Source organism: Apiospora hydei (assembly GCF_038363865.1).
Source record: "Apiospora hydei strain CBS 114990 chromosome Unknown utg000009l_segment0_segment0, whole genome shotgun sequence".
NCBI lineage: Eukaryota > Fungi > Ascomycota > Sordariomycetes > Amphisphaeriales > Apiosporaceae > Apiospora > Apiospora hydei.
The window spans coordinates 7285350-7301050 of NW_027117368.1; the positions used below are offsets into that span (position 1 = coordinate 7285350).

Here is a 15701-nt window from a genome sequence, read left to right on the forward strand (position 1 = left end):
GCAGACGAGTAGACTGGAAAGTCCCGCGACCGCCGTTTCCAGCCTTCCAGGGCAAGGCATCGTGAAGGCGACGAAGAAAAAACGAGGTTCTGGGCTATTGACAGCTGGGTCTAGGGGGTCTAGGCCCTGGTGGGAAGGGCCTTCCGACGACTACGGCCTACCCTCGACATTCTCAATTGGCCTGGCCTGGGTGGAGATCCCTGCAGTGGCGTGCTGGGAATCGGCTGGGAGACGGACAGCTGGGACTAGGGCGGAGAGAGGTGTTGGGTCTGGTTTTAAGGGCAATTTGCATCTTATTAGACGGATATGACGTGACGAGTCATGTACACGAGGAAGAGGGTCCTGGGAATTCCTGGCGCAGCTCGCTGATGTCGACAGCCGATGCTTTACAGCAGCCGCCCACCACGAACGAGCTGAAGACGCCCTGGTCCTGCGTCGTTCGCACAATGCTGGCAAGTTCCTTGGCCCAGGGTTCCTAGAGCAGGCACGGGTTATAGTGAGCATGTGAGTGGCAGCGAAAGCTGGACATAACAGAAAAACTTGGGGGAAGGAAACGCACCTCGTGGTCCGCTTCTCGCGTATCCGCCTGCTTCTCCCACTTCTTGGTGGTCGTGTTGTAGACCTCGCCCTTAGTTCCGTCCGGGTATAGTAGTAAGCAAGGCGCGGTTCCCAATCCGGAAAGAGACGCTGTCAAGTTTCGGACACTTTGGCCGTAACTACGGATGAGGCTAGGAAGCTTGTTCATCTTGGTGCAGTTGATTCCGATGCCCCAGGGTTGGGCATAGCCGCCACCGCCACTTAGGGGCTCCAGCATCCCCTTGACGGCACGGTCGATGGTGGTCCCGTCCGGCAGCAGGTTGGCCTCGCCCGGGAAGACGCACGAGATCCAAAACTTCTTGCTGCCCAGGTGCGCGTCGTCGAAGGCCCTCCGCACCGCGCGGATCTCGTCCAGGCGGGGCAGGGTCTCGAAGGCGACGTAGGTGATGCGGTCCATCAGGCCCTGGACGTTGGTGAACAGGCGCAGCCGCTCGAGATGCCACCGGTACAGGGCCTCCTCGGTGTTGTGCTCGTCATCGTATCGCCCGCTATACTCCTGGCCGGGGATCATGCAGGCCCCATAAGGGCCCAGGCTCAAGGCCAGACTGGCCGGCGCGTCTGACGAGCTGGAGCTGCTGCTTTGTGCACCGCCATTTTTCGTTTTCGTCGCCGCCGCCTTCTCCGCAATCTTGACGGCGTTGGCCAGGTAGCGCTCAATGACGAACCTGGGGATCCCGTCGGGGTACTGGGGCACTTTGGTCCTCGCGAAGCCCTCGATGGAGATCTGGTAGGTGGCGGTGAGCAGCACGTCGGCGCCGGCCTGCACAAAGTCCCTCTGGCAGGCCAGCAGTGTGTCCGGGTCGGAGACGATCAAGTGCGACGACCATAGCGGGGTCGAGTCGTCAAACACTGCGCCGTAGCGATCCTCCAATGAGGTGCCGAGGCCGCCGTCCAATATGCGCACACTGTTCGGGCTCATGCTCATGCTCATGATGCGTACGTGCACTTACCTGGGTATGTATTCGGGTCCCAAAGAAGAGCAGCGGCCGAGTACGGAAGTAGAAGGTGAATAATAATGTATGTATGTATGTTGGTTGTTTTGGAGGGGATGGCCAGGTCTCGGTTTCAGATTTGGGCACCAGGGCAGGCAGGGCGTTGGAACGAAGGCTTTGTATCGTTCGTTTCTTTTCTTCTTCTACTTATGAGGGGCGACCGAAGGATCTATGTAGATAGCTGCTGGGGATGGACGGCTGCTAGCCCCTTGGCCCTCCTGGGACCGGAACCCGCAGCTTCTGCCCGCTGCGCGCATTCCTGCGCGTGCTTCCAGGCGACCAGAACAGGCACCGACCCCCCCATGTGGGCACCTGAAACTGTATTAACAGGAGCTCCTTCGCCACTGGGTAGCGACCACAGGGATTAAATCGACTGCAATCCTGAGAAATACTACACGCGTAAACGATTCACCTAGCCCACGATCTTACGCACGGCATCTTGTGCTACACATTCAACGGCTTCGGGAGGGAGATGTCTGTACATAGGGATATCATAGTACCCAGTCAGATATAAGATGACATATGATCGCAGATCAATTGGCCAATCTACCCACCCCCGTTTTTATCAGAACCGCCGCGTCAACAAGGGCGGGGCTTTCGGCCGATACACCACTCAACATCGATTCTATCCTAAGAGTGGAATGACTGACGACCCCTTACGTGTCTATCGAATTGCCAAGTCCAGCAACATGGTATTGCTAAAGAATACTATTACGCAAGTCAGGTTTGGCGGCTGTCATTTGAGCTATCCAAGGAGATAAACAGCTATGCAAAGACGGACGGGAGCAAAATGAGATGAAATGAAAGGCCTGGTTACTGATTATATGAATATCGCCATGCTAAGTCGGTTCAACTCGTTCTCTAGTGAGAACGCTGTTCCCATCCTCACCCGAGTAACCACGAAACTAATCACTGCATCCCTTCTGAGGGCTCGCGCAGGCCGAGTCGCAGTGGGCGATGTTGTTGCTGGCCGGCTCGTCGAGGCACTTGCCGCTGCAGGCGCACATGAGCTCGATGCTGGCGGGGGCGTCGTTCATGCAGATGAAGACAGCCTGGTTGGGCGAGGTCTTGGGGACGTTGTTGGGGCAGTACGACTGGAGGCCGTCGCAGTAGGTCTTGTTGATGACGTCGGGGGAGAAGTCTGCGTTCCGTCAGTGCGTGTTTTCTTTTTCTCTCCTCTTCATCTTTTTTCAAGTGTGCGAGAAAGAGATGGGAGACTTACTATGCCCGTCTGTCTGGAGCATATAGCCGCAGTAGGTGTAGCCCTTGCCGCACTTGGAGCCCGTACTGGTGCTCATGGGTGCACGAGCTGATATCGTCGAAGAAAGAGCTGGAAGGGTCTGGTGCTTGATGTGGCTTCCCATGCCCAAGCTGGCGAAGAGGATCAAGCTGCTGGGCACGACGTAGTTTCTCATCTTGGCTAGATTCTCTTGTGGTGAACTGCAAGTCGATGGAAGAAAGAGAAGATGCGACTCGTTTCATGCGTGTGGCTGTAGCAAGGTTGGAGTTTGAGAATAACTTCGATTCTAGAGGAGCCCATGGACCCGATAGCATGTCGAGGTCTTTATAGCCCGTATCTTGAAGATTGGGAGAGGCAAACATAAGACCCGCCTTCAGTTCACAGTTCGAGATATGCCTGGTACTACGCATAAGACGAGAGTACTACTGTCGTCCATGGCAAGATGAAGCGACGCATTACTTCACATCGAACCATGGCGAGTGTCAAGTCTCGAAAGTCGAACACGGGAACCCCGAGGGACAATGTCGCCGTCGCTGACGATCCTGGTGAAATGTGTCACGATGTCATCTAGAAGGTCCCTGTACGAGTGGTAGCTCGACTGGAAGAGTTGCCCAGTGATACGACACAGCCCAGGTTGTCAGAGCCTTGCATATATCATCCACCTAGGCGATACAGGGTTGAACAGGCAGTAGGGGCCTTGGATAAGTGATGGGGACATGACATCAGGAAGGGGAACACGGATGCTGATGAACTGGCCACCTCGCCGTCGACGGGCACACCTGTGGTAATCCAGCCTGTCCATGTGACTCGACGCGGGATCCGGATTCGTATGTCTCGGTCGGGACTTCGGGGAGTTAGGAAGTGAGAATTGCCCACGACAGATCTCGGCTATCGGAAAAATCGATCGAAAGCAGGCAAGCAGATGCGAGATATGTATGGCATGTTGAGGTATCAACATCTCAGTAAGAACCCTGCCAACCCTGGGTAGATCGCGCAGGCAGGCCTGCATTAGTGGCATTGCAACGAGGCACGAGGCTGACTTTGGTCCGGGGTTGGAGCAAGGGGCCGAGGAGAGCAAGCCGGTTATAGAAGGTTCTAACGGCGGTGTCACGGGAGGCGCCGAGAGTCTAAAGTCTGACAGGAAATCAAATTATATACCTCGGGACTCGGATGGTATGCAGGCAGGTCGCTGGGATCTGATAGGATGTGATATTCGTGTTTCTAGCAGTTCCAGGAGAAGCAAAATCACAGTCCAGTCCACTCATTCAAGATACGATGGAGGCAAATGACATGTATCATCATCTTACTCTAGATTTGACCGGGATGGGATATCCGGAATCGTGGTGGTCGTGGTGGTGTGTTGGTCGGTGATAGCACATACACACACTCACTCGAGCAACTTCATCCCCATCGACAGCCATCCTTACCCTTGGAGCCGTTCACTGATCCCTGCAGGCGCATGCGTCACTGATGTTTCTGTCAGGCCAGCTCCAGTTCCCGTCTGCCCCTCCTCCAGGACAGGACCCGACTTTTAGCTGCTGACAGATTTACCCCTCCAAAATCGCAGGACTCTGGACAGCCCCGCGGAACGAGCAATAAGCAACAAGACAGCGCTGCAATTGACCCAAACTAGCGGCTGGCCTACCTCGGAACACTACCAAAAAGTCAATTGCGGCTGTACTGATCAATCCCGAAGACGACGACAAGAAGAGCGTCACCAATTGACTGACCCTTGAACCCAATTCGAGTTTCAATACACCCTCGTCCCGTCTCTCCGTCTTCCCGTCTCCCTCCCCTTCCAACCGCCACCATGTCGACCGCCGCCACCCAGCCCGTCATCACGACGTCCGACTCCAAGTCTTCGACCACCACCGTCCGCGTCGGCACCCGCAAGTCGGCCCTGGCCATGAAGCAGGCCGACTTCGTTGTCGCCTCGCTGACCAAGCTGCACCCCCACGTCAAGTTCGAGATCCGCGGCATGGACTCCCTCGCCGACAAGGACAAGATCACCGCCCTCTACAACTTCGACAAGTCGGGCGGCAAGGGCCTCTGGACCAACGAGCTCGAGGCCGGCTTGGTCGCCAAGGAACTCGATTTAGTTGTGCACTCCCTCAAGGACATGCCCACCAGCCTGCCCGACGGCTGCGTCCTCGCCTGCATCCCCGAGCGCGAAGACCCCCGCGACGTCGTCGTCGTCAAGAAGTCCCTCGAAGGCAAATACCTATCCCCTCGCCGATCTTCCCAAGGGCAGCGTGGTCGGCACCAGCAGCGTCCGCCGCATGGCCCAGATCCGACGGAAATACCCCGGGCTCGAGTTCCGCGACATGCGCGGCAACATCGACACGCGCCTCCGGAAGCTCGACGCCGAGGACGGCGAGTACACGGTCCTGATCCTCGCGGCGGCCGGTCTGTCGCGCATGAACCTGCTGGCGCGCGCCAGCCAGTACCTCGAGAGCGCCTCGGGCGGCATGCTGCACGCCGTCGGCCAGGGCGGGCTTGGCCTCGAGGCACGGGCGGACGACGCGACGACCTTGGAACTCCTAAAGCCCTTCCAGAACGACAAGGTCATGCTCGAGGCCGAGGCGGAGCGCAGCGTTATGCGCACGCTCGAGGGCGGCTGCAGCATCCCCATTGGCGTCGAGACGAAGTGGATCGAGGGCAACAAGTTGCGCATGGTCTCTACCGTGGTCAGCGTGGACGGAACCGAGGGCGCCGATGCCGAGATGGAGGAGCAGATCACGACGCGGGAGGAGGCGGTGGCCTTTGGCAAGAAGATCGCGCAGGCCTTGACGGACAAGGGGGCCCAGAAGATCCTCGATGTCATCAACGCCGAGCGCGAAGCGAACCAGCAGGGCGCCGAGAAGTGGGTTCCCGCCTGAGTGCAAGTGGGAGTTCGGGTCGGAGAGACACTATGGAATACAAGAAGATACCATGAAATGCAATGCAAATGATCACGGCAAGAGAAAGCCATAGAACGTGAAGCTTTGCCTAGCTTGCGCTATTTTGCTTGATGAGGGAAAATACCCTGTTTGTGTGGTTGTTTCGTCTATGATACAAGGTTGAGCCAGTTCGACGACGTCTGCCCCCGTTCCGATGATGCGTGGCACTTGCCTGTGGCCGTATGTACCGCATCCCATTGATCTATGTTGAACATGACCCATGACCCCCTTTGCAAACCGAACGCCTGCAGTGCCCGTAGCCTCCTCTTCTCCTCTGGCGCAAACAATGCCCATGATCTCGTCTCTCGGGGCCCTCTCTTTCCCGATGGTGCCCTTCTGGTTCGATCTGATCTGCGGTGCGATCTATTCCTCGCTGCCGGTGAAGGCCTTGTACTCCTCGGCGTCCATGAGGTTCTCAAAGTCCTTGACGCCGGCCTCGTCGACGGCGACCTTGGCGATCCAGCCGCCGCCGTGGGAGTCGTCCTCGGGGACCTGGTTGATGGTGCCGGGCTTCTCCTCGAGGAGCATGTTGACGGAGGTGACGCGACAGGCGATGGGGGCGTTGATGTCGGCGGCGCTCTTGACGGACTCGACGGCGCCGATGGCGTCGCCGGCTTGGACGGCCTTGCCCTCCTCGGGCAGCTCGACGTAGACGACGTCGCCGAGCTCCTCGGCGGCGTACTCGGAGATGCCGATGACGCCGCTCGTCTTATCGGCGCTCAGGTCGACCCATTCGTGGTCTTTGGTGTATTTGCGGATCTCTCCTATAGTGGTAGTGGCGCATGCTGTCAGTTATGCTGTCATGACTTCGTTTTGGCTCGTGCGTGGCGATGCCAAACTTACTGAGGGGAGTGGTCGAGAAAGTCCGAAAAGCGGACAGAGGGAAGCGGGCGCTGGGCCGGGCGACGGGAGCAGCCTGGGCAAGCTTGAAGAGGCTGCAGGGCGCACGGGTTGCCCGCAGGCATCTTGTCGCAATTGAGGCTGCCATTGTGTGTATGATTATGGTACGCGACAGAGTAGGGTGGCGGAGGGTGAGAGAGAGGTTGTGAAATTGAAGTTGCGATATCAATTGATGATGAAGCTCTGACCTGATTGATTAAGGCCGGGCGTGGGGAGAGACCAAAGACGACTCAAAGAGGGACCTTCTGCTTTAGCTCCAGAAATGGGTTCGGGTCGGGTCAGGTCGGCTTTCGCTGCCAATTGGAATCGTTGCAGTTAGGTCATGTCAATTGATTGCTGCACCACGCCAATCAGTCCATTTCCTTATCACTTATCAATTCCAGCCTTCAGTTGCTGGACGACTTCACTACATACGAGTACCTACCTACCTCACGATACGACCCGAGTAATGCGAGTGGGCGGGCGGCCTTGGAGTGCTCCATTGACCATGGCAGCTGTGGAGTGGGAGGGTGGCTTGACCTCCGGGGCCGATAAGAAGCGGACAGTGGACAGTGGACATTGGACAGTGGGCAGGTGGGCATGGAGGGGGCTACGAGAACTTCTAGTTCGCTTCTCGTGCTTCTCTGCAAGGCTGTGGGCTGCGGACTGCTCAGTGCTTCTGAGCTTTGCCAGTGCCAGCTGCTGCTGCTGGCTGGTAGCGACCGACCAGGCCACTGCTACTGTACTTGGGCTCTCTCGCACTGTCACTGCAGACACTGTCCGGCCAGTTGTCGGACCCTCTAGTATCTACCCTCTGAGTAGAAAATCAACACCGGTCACCAATGAGGAGGCATGAAGCTAGCCCCGCGTCAATCACCGTCCAGTTGGTCAGGGGATGTTCCTTGCAAGTCAACACGACACTACCGGAATTGGTTCGAGAAGTCATCTTCATGCAACAATGCTGCTGATGAATGCTGCTGCATGGACAAGATGGAGGCTACCATTGCAACAACACCACCTCTCTCTGTGAAACCAGAGGAGGGGGGAAGGAGGGAAAGACAAGCATAGAAGCTGACGGAAGCCTCTGTCAGTTAGCATGTTCCTGGTCGGCTCAGACAACTTGGGAGCTTGCGTCCAGTCCGACTCCCAGCATCTCAGCTGTGAACCCGACACCCGGCCTTGGATCTAGTTGCTAGCCTACCACCCGTTCGCATGTCTGCCCAGTAACTTGCAGTAAGTGCATGCAACAACGATGTCGCGACGCGTCTAGATCACAGCGTGGTCTTATTGGTTTGGAGTCGCTGGACAACATGGCAGTTCTTCCGTGCCGACTCTCTGATTGGTTCAAGCCTCTCATCTCTCGTGGTACTATGTCCATGTTTTCTTTTCCCGTCCGCTCTGGCGTGTTTGTTTCGTTTCCAAGGAGCCGAAGCAGGCATTCTGTCCCGTGTTTCCTCCACGCCCGTTTCTTTGCTGCAGTCTCAGATTGTGTGTGCTTCGGGGGGATCGCCCCTCACTCCCGCGCCGATCTGCACTGGCACTCAGGAATGAGGGTCACGCTGCCGGGCAAAACAAGCTCTAGAGATACAGGTTAATATAGCTCAACCAGCACCGTTACAGTCGTTTTTTTGCTTTGTCAGTCGCAGCCAGATACTTTGGCAATTGTTCGGTTGCGTTGAGATTAGAAGGGGCCAGCAGCAGGGCTACAGTAGTCTAAGTAGCGTAGCACATCAATACAAGTACGTCCAGGGCCTGGCTGTAGGCCGGTACCTGTCAATCGGTACACAGCAAGGCCGGCCTCAGCCAACCAGAAGGCTTGTAGTGGCCGTTGTTTAGGTGCCATCAACCATAATCCACCCCAGCATTAGCAGCAGTCGATCAATTCTCAGGCCCTGCCTGTTACCCATGCCCATGTCCATGCCCATGCCCGCCCAAGTCGTCTGCCCTGCCATTGCGTCTGCTGCGGCGGTACTTGCATCTGCTTGCATTTGCAACGAACATCTCACCAACCTTGACATCAATTGATCCATCACGGCCGTGTTGATTACTTTCATACTCCCATCCATAACTCTCTTGAACATCCATACTCTCTTCGTCCCAGGCCCATGTAGCATCACAGCCAATCCGTCCCCATCGGCTCCTCCAGTGGACTTTGGCTTGGCTTCTAGTCGCAGCACAGTCCAGCCCAGCTCGCCTCAAGCACCAAGCACCAAGTCCAGTCTGTCTCAGGCCCAGGTTAGCCGCCGCAGCGTCAAGGCAGCATTGAGCAGCACATCGCATCGCCCGGATCTGAGACCCGCCCGCTCTGGATGCGATCCATTTCGATCTGACCTCACTCGCCAAACCAACGCTTTCTCTCTCTTCCATTTGACCTCCCTTTTTCTTCTCTGGGCATTTCTCCGACCCCCCTTCTCTCTCTCGTTTAGCCCTCCGTCTGTCCCGACCGCGAAAAACGTTGGCATTCCGTTCACTCGGCATTGCATCTCTCGTCCGTCCCACTGCCATCGCCCACCAGCCCGCCTCAGACCGAACCTGCTGCGACTGGCTGCCGCCTTTCTGGTTCCCCGTTTCCCAACCCCACCGCTGGGCAATCCTGCCTGTCCCCAGCCTGCCAGCACATCACAGACACCACCACCGACCCGCGCGCGCCACACACGGACACCCACACAACAACATGGACCACCAAGACATACCGCTGGCGTCGCCGCCGCACGACGTCCTCCCCGACACTATGACCATGTCCGATTCTGTCCCTGTCGCCGCACCTACACATGCACCTGCTTCTGCACCTGCACCTGCACTTGCACCTGCACTTGCACCTCTCGCCTCGCCCGACGTGCTACCCGATAATACTGTGCCCGACGACACGCTAGGTGGGATCGAGGGGTCGCCCAACATGGCACCTGGTCAGAACGGTCACGAGCGAAGGCATCGGTCGCTAGACCAGACCCGGCCACAGAGTTCCCCGCTCCCGGACGACATGAATATGAATGGCCGCTACTCAACCCCCGGCACCCCGTCACAACCCCAGACCTCAGCCTCGAGGCCGGCTTCGGGCCTGTCCGGCGCCGGCGGCGAGCGCCACTACAGCGACCATGCCTCTCGCGGCAGCAACGGCGCCGCCTCCAACCCAGCCGAGCCCACGCAGAACGGCAGGAACCACGTCGTCATCAAGGTCGGCATGGTCGGCGACGCGCAGATCGGCAAGACGTCCCTGATGGTCAAGTATGTCGAGGGCAGCTGGGACGAGGACTACATCCAGACGTTGGGCGTCAACTTCATGGAGAAGACCATCAGCATACGCAACACCGAGATCACCTTCAGCATCTGGGATCTCGGCGGCCAGCGCGAGTTCGTCAACATGCTGCCGCTCGTCTGCAACGACGCCGTCGCCATCCTCTTCATGTTCGACCTGACCCGCAAGAGCACGCTCAACAGCATCAAGGAGTGGTACCGCCAGGGCCGCGGCTTCAACAAGACGGCCATCCCCATCCTCGTGGGCACAAAGTACGACCACTTTGTCAACTTCCCGCGCGAGGACCAAGAGGAGATCTCCAACCAGGTAGGTCCTTCGGTGCCACGGTGGTCACGAGAGAAAGAGGGAAAGGCGCCTGTGGCTGCCAATTTCTCGACGACTATCTTCGTGCTGATACTTGAAATGTCTAGGCCCGACGGTTTGCCAAGGCGATGCGCGCCGCCCTGATTTTCAGCAGTACCAGCCACAGCATCAACGTCCAGAAGGTATGCTCTACCCACCCACTTCCGGTTCCTTTTATGCCTCTTTGGTGAACCCCTGTAATCTGACTCTTTTTGTGTAGATATTCAAGATTGTTCTCTCCAAGGCCTTCGACCTGAAATGCACCATTCCCGAGATCGAGAATGTCGGCGAGCCCTTGCTCTTGTACCAATCTTGCTGATAGACCGGACGCGACACCCTTCAGCCGCCTCTGCTTCTAGCCGATCCCCGAGTCCTTAGCTCAGATTGGTTGTTTGCAGCACATCGACAAGCGCCACCCCCATGAGGTGCGCCAGACGGCGGCTGGACGTCTTACGAATTGACGGCCTTTTATGACAACCCACAACAGATCTCCACATATTCTAGATTTCTTCCCCCCGCAGGGCATCTTCATCTTGTCCACTGGGATCTGGCCGACTGGGATCGTTGTAGAACGGCCTGTGGAGCTCCAGCACATATTACTCTCCATCGGATACGTGCTACGGTGGGAGGGGCAGCATTCTTGGTGCGCTGCTGAAAGTGTACGAGTCAAAGCCACTGCAGCCTTGTGGCTAGATACTTCTTCACCTTTTCCTTTGTTCATCACCCACACATACAGACACAACAACAACAACAGTATTTTCGTGGTTTCACATTCCTTACGCCACGCAACTGCAGCGTAGGGTTACATACGGCTACCACGGAGGGAGGGGAAGAACGCGTTTTGGGTGTAAGCAGTGTCGTTATGCTTGGCCACCTGGTGAGACGCATGCCCTTCCCCTCTTCTCTCTCCATAAGCATCATATCTCTCGGCAAGGGGACACGGAAGTTCAGGCGCGCATAAGAGAAAAGGGAACATTGGCAAGCAAGGAACTGCTTGTATTGATTTACTACTACTACTGGAGAATGAGAGAAAACACAAACCCCTGCAAACAGGGGAGGAGGGGAAATTCGGATTTGTCAAGAGTACCAACATGAACACAGCTGTAATTACTAACTATATTCCTGCCAAAGTTTGTCGGCATTTTTTCTTGTCTCTCTGTCTTTCTGTCCTGGAAGATGGGTCTGGTCTGGTCTTGTCTGGCCCCCACAAATGAGAAGAGAAAGAAGGGGGCCATGCATGCGTTGCATGGAAAGGGACAGACATACTTGAAGAATGGCGGCGGAGAAAGCAAAGCATCGCTCTAATCTGTATCTTAGGCGGCATGGCGGCGGCGTAAGACGAAAGTGTGATTGTAGAGGTATCAATATCATTGGAACTTGCAACCGACACATTGGTGAACGAGCATCGCCAGGCCTGAGCTTGACAAAGATCTGCGGCATGGATCGTAATGTTGCCGCTTCTGGTTTTCGACCTGTATACATACATACATACATTCATATGGCTTGATGGGCGTCTAGAGAGGACTGGCCTCAAATGGAGGACGAATAAAAGAATTGCCAAGGAGGCCAATGTTACTGGCACAAAAAAGCCCCCATCGCAGATCATCGTACTTTTGCTATTTGTGTCTACCTTACTGCTTACAGTCCTATACGATGTGAAATATATCCCAACCCCTGCAAAGAGGTCGTCCTACCCACCTTTCCGCGCGCTTCCGTGTCACCTCGTACGTACGACTTGGGGACGGTCTGCGCGAGAGTTCGTGAAACCAAGCTCGGCATTCGCACTCCAGAAGGTGGAACGTACTGAGCGTACATGGAGAACACCTCATGTCGCCAAGCGTGTTTCTCCGTGCTACAGATTCAAACGGCGTATGGTTCCGAGATATCCCGGGTGCGGGATTTGGTTCGATGGAGCCGCTCTAGGGATTTGACACTGGAAATACTCTGGGGAAGGGGCCAATTCGCACGGGGATTGCCGCATGGCAAAAGCAAAGACCTCATCGTGTCGAAATGAAGTGTTCGCCGTATTTGTGTTGATATGCTGCCGATAATGAATGGCTCTGAATGGCTCATAAGAACCTTATACGCGGAACGCTGCGGTTGGTTGGAGGTAGCATCGGCATGTAAGTTGGTGCAGTCTTACATGCTTGGCTCGCCCCCTCGTCTTGTCACATTTCCACGATGATCATCTTAAGGGAGGGGATTCGGGATAAACGAGGAGCTTCAAACACCTGAGTGGTTCAATTTCTCCAGTTCGATGCAGATGCAGACGCCACTCCTTACGAAGGGAGGAGGGGGAGAAGGGGAGAGACATCTTTGGGCTAAGGCAGAATGTCAATACAGACAGACGTCAGCAAATCCCGGGTTGCCACATGAGACCCCGAAGGCGATGGCGCAAGAGGTGGTCCAGCGAGCGGCAAAGGATGTATGCACGATTACTATTCCGTTGCAATGGGGGTATGGCAGACAGTGATCTGAAGGCATGTTCTGTCTATATAAGTATGCATGTCGGCCGACCTTTGATAACCACATCTGACTCCTGCTGCTCACCAACCTCTTCTACGAGAACCTTGACTTCCAACCCTTGATTACCAACTTGCCCACCCAGATCCTCCCCGGAGAAACCATATATACGCATCATGCCTCTGACCAAGTACAAGGCTGCCGCTGTGAGTGCAGTACCCGTTTAGACACAATACACACAGCATCGTGGAGACTGACTTGGAGCATCTTAGGTCACTTCCGAGCCAGGATGGTTCGATCTGGAGGGAGGGGTACAGAAAACCATCCGCTTCATCAATGAAGCGGGCCAGGCTGGATGCAAGCTGGTTGCCTTTCCCGAAGTCTGTGAGTGTCCCCCCTTTTATTTGTGCGAAAGCCGTGGTTCCTGTTGGCACAGGAGTAATCAGTGCCGATGGCTGACCGTAACTCCCTCTTCCTCCCAGGGATTCCCGGATACCCGTACTGGATGTGGAAGGTCAACTACCTGCAGTCCCTGCCCATGCTGAAGAGGTACCGCGAGAACTCCATGGCGGTAGACTCGGAGGAAATGCGGCGGATCCGCCGGGCCGCGCGCGACAACCAGATTTTCGTGTCGCTGGGCTTCGCCGAGATCGACCACGCGACGCTGTACCTGGCGCAGGTCCTCATCTCCCCCACGGGCGAGGTCCTGAACCACCGCCGCAAGATCAAGCCGACGCACGTCGAGAAGCTGGTCTACGGCGACGGCGCGGGCGACACGTTCATGAGCGTCACGGAAACTGAGATCGGCCGCCTGGGCCAGCTCAACTGCTGGGAGAACATGAATCCCTTCCTCAAGTCCCTCAACGTCAGCCAGGGCGAGCAAATTCACGTCGCGGCCTGGCCCGTGTACCCGGGCATTGAGCGTAGGGTCGAGCCGGACCCGGCCACCAACTACGCCGACACGGCCAGCGACCTCGTGACGCCCACGTACGCCCTCGAGACGGGCACGTGGACCCTGGCCCCCTTCCAGCGGCTCTCGGTCGAGGGCCTCGCGAAGACCACGCCCGAGGGGGTCGAGCCCGAGACCGACCCCACCCCCTACAACGGACACGCCCGGATCTACCGCCCCGACGGCAGCCTGGCGCCCGGCGGCAAGCCCGACAAGGACTTTGACGGGCTGATGTTTGTGGACATCGACCTGAACGAGACGCACCTGACCAAGTCGCTGGCGGATTTCGCGGGACACTACATGCGGCCCGACTTGATTCGGCTGCTGGTGGACACCCGCCGCAAGGAGCTGGTGACCGAGGCGGACCCGAATGGAGGGGGGCGATTGCTGCGTACAGCACCCGCCACCGGCTGGGGCTCGATAAGCCGTTGGATCCGAAGCCGGAGAAGGATGCGCGGAAGGGGGCGGTTGGGAAGGAGGATGGGGTGGTGGAGGAGACCAGCACGCTTTGAGTGAGGGTGGGAAAGTGGAAATGGTCAGGCAGTGGGCAAGCATAGATCGTTGTGAAATCTCTCATCTCATTAGTTCGTACAGAAAATTAAACGTCTCCGTTTCTTCGTGAGAATCTGGAAACATGTTAACAGTGATAGATACTTGGATGCACATCAATCAAGTACATATGCTTTCTCATCGGCTGCAATGTGAATCTGGGTGGTGGCATGGTAAGATAAAACTCTTGACATATTATTAGTGGGCAATGCAAGACTGATTAATATTGGTACATAGGGTGGGATGATAATGGCCCAAGTCAATCGAAGAGTCAGGGTGTTTCGGCCTGCAGCAGTTTGTATCTGCTTGCTGACTGCCTGGCAGCCTTTGGCCCTTGACGGTATTCGTACAGTAAGTAGGAAGTGGCAGACTCTAGTCGTCCTTGGATGGGCCGCTCTTCTTGACAGCCTCGCCCTCGCCCTTTTTGGGATCCTCGGAGGGCTTCTCCGCGGCGGTCTTCTTGGAGGACAGCTCGGAGCTGCTGCTGGCCGCTTTCGTGTCTCGCTTTTCCATCTGTAGCAACATCATGGTTAGTGGCCGGGACGTGTAGTTTGGACAGCATCATCAGGAAAACAAAGGTATATGCGCATGGACTCACTATCTTCTTGTCCTCTTCGTGGGCCTCCTTCTTCTCGCCGCCGGACTCGGCGGCAGACTTGTTGTCAGCCGGAGGAGGAGGGACCTGAGAACCCGTCTGGCTGGAGCCGTGGGAGGCTTTGGGGTCACCACCCGAGGATTTGGAGGAAGACTTTTGGTCCGACTTTTCGGGCGCATCCTCTTTCTTCTCCGTCTTGTCGGAATCGGAAGTTGCCGCTTCCTCCTTATTGCCTTTGTCCTCCTTGCTTTCGGACGGAGCGGGTTTGTGCTGATCATCGTGCTTCTCCTCTTCGCCATGATGGCTGCTGTTGTTACCCTTGCTCTTCTTGGCGCCGGAGCCGGAGGGCAGCAAGTAGGCAAGGCCAGCCACTGTGACGCCGCCGGCGGCCATCATCCTGGGATTTGTGTCAGATCGGCTCTACTGGGGTGAAGAAGATGCCGGCTTACCAAGGCATGTCGCTGGATTGATGGTCGGGGCCATGCTGACTGGCATAGCTTCTCCGCGGCGCGACACGGGCCGCTGGGTTTGAGCGACGAAAGAGGGTGCGGAGAGAGGCGCGAATGGCAGGGCTTCTGAAGGCCGACATGGTGGAATATCCGAAGGCTTGGATTTATCTGGGCGGAAGAGGAGGAAATAAAGTATGTATATGGGATACTTGGCTGGCGAGTATCCGAAGGGTGAGAAAGAGAGACAGCCACGAGAGCTTTAACGAAAGTTTAAGAGGTTTGGTTGGGTAACACCGAAAAGGATCCAAGACCTCGGAACAGGACGGCCAGACAGACAGTGAGACACATTTACCTGCTCATAACAAAAAGAAAGCGAGAGAAAAGCCACCAATCAATTGGCCAATCAGCTCCGTGGGCAGGGCTCCCCGTCATCTCCAACACATGCATGCAG

General features: G+C 56.5%; 7 protein-coding genes across 7 annotated transcripts; 3 read left to right on the plus strand and 4 right to left on the minus strand.

Annotated features, from left to right (window-relative positions):
- Positions 1-319: 319 nt before the first annotated feature.
- PG997_014128 (uncharacterized protein) lies at positions 320-1528 on the minus strand (the record flags this gene model as incomplete). The annotated part of the gene is made up of 2 exons (XM_066818442.1): positions 320-475; positions 560-1528. The coding sequence occupies 2 exons, from the start codon at positions 1526-1528 to the stop codon at positions 320-322; spliced, it is 1125 nt and encodes a 374-aa protein (XP_066664134.1).
- Positions 1529-2494: 966 nt separating this feature from the next.
- On the minus strand, positions 2495-3004 carry PG997_014129 (uncharacterized protein; the record flags this gene model as incomplete). Its single annotated transcript, XM_066818443.1, has 2 exons — positions 2495-2730; positions 2812-3004. The coding sequence occupies 2 exons, from the start codon at positions 3002-3004 to the stop codon at positions 2495-2497; spliced, it is 429 nt and encodes a 142-aa protein (XP_066664135.1).
- Positions 3005-4639: 1635 nt separating this feature from the next.
- PG997_014130 (Porphobilinogen deaminase) lies at positions 4640-5708 on the plus strand (the record flags this gene model as incomplete). Its single annotated transcript, XM_066818444.1, has 2 exons — positions 4640-5023; positions 5076-5708. 2 exons carry the CDS (start codon positions 4640-4642, stop codon positions 5706-5708), a joined length of 1017 nt encoding a protein of 338 aa, XP_066664136.1.
- A 423-nt stretch (positions 5709-6131) lies between these two features.
- Positions 6132-6756, minus strand: PG997_014131 (uncharacterized protein; the record flags this gene model as incomplete). Its single annotated transcript, XM_066818445.1, has 2 exons — positions 6132-6532; positions 6612-6756. 2 exons carry the CDS (start codon positions 6754-6756, stop codon positions 6132-6134), a joined length of 546 nt encoding a protein of 181 aa, XP_066664137.1.
- A 2565-nt stretch (positions 6757-9321) lies between these two features.
- Positions 9322-10564, plus strand: PG997_014132 (P-loop containing nucleoside triphosphate hydrolase protein; the record flags this gene model as incomplete). The annotated part of the gene is made up of 3 exons (XM_066818446.1): positions 9322-10209; positions 10314-10388; positions 10466-10564. The coding sequence occupies 3 exons, from the start codon at positions 9322-9324 to the stop codon at positions 10562-10564; spliced, it is 1062 nt and encodes a 353-aa protein (XP_066664138.1).
- A 2320-nt stretch (positions 10565-12884) lies between these two features.
- On the plus strand, positions 12885-14173 carry PG997_014133 (uncharacterized protein; the record flags this gene model as incomplete). The annotated part of the gene is made up of 3 exons (XM_066818447.1): positions 12885-12914; positions 12981-13092; positions 13155-14173. The coding sequence occupies 3 exons, from the start codon at positions 12885-12887 to the stop codon at positions 14171-14173; spliced, it is 1161 nt and encodes a 386-aa protein (XP_066664139.1).
- Positions 14174-14578: 405 nt separating this feature from the next.
- PG997_014134 (uncharacterized protein) lies at positions 14579-15390 on the minus strand (the record flags this gene model as incomplete). Its single annotated transcript, XM_066818448.1, has 3 exons — positions 14579-14719; positions 14805-15198; positions 15251-15390. 3 exons carry the CDS (start codon positions 15388-15390, stop codon positions 14579-14581), a joined length of 675 nt encoding a protein of 224 aa, XP_066664140.1.
- Positions 15391-15701: the final 311 nt, after the last annotated feature.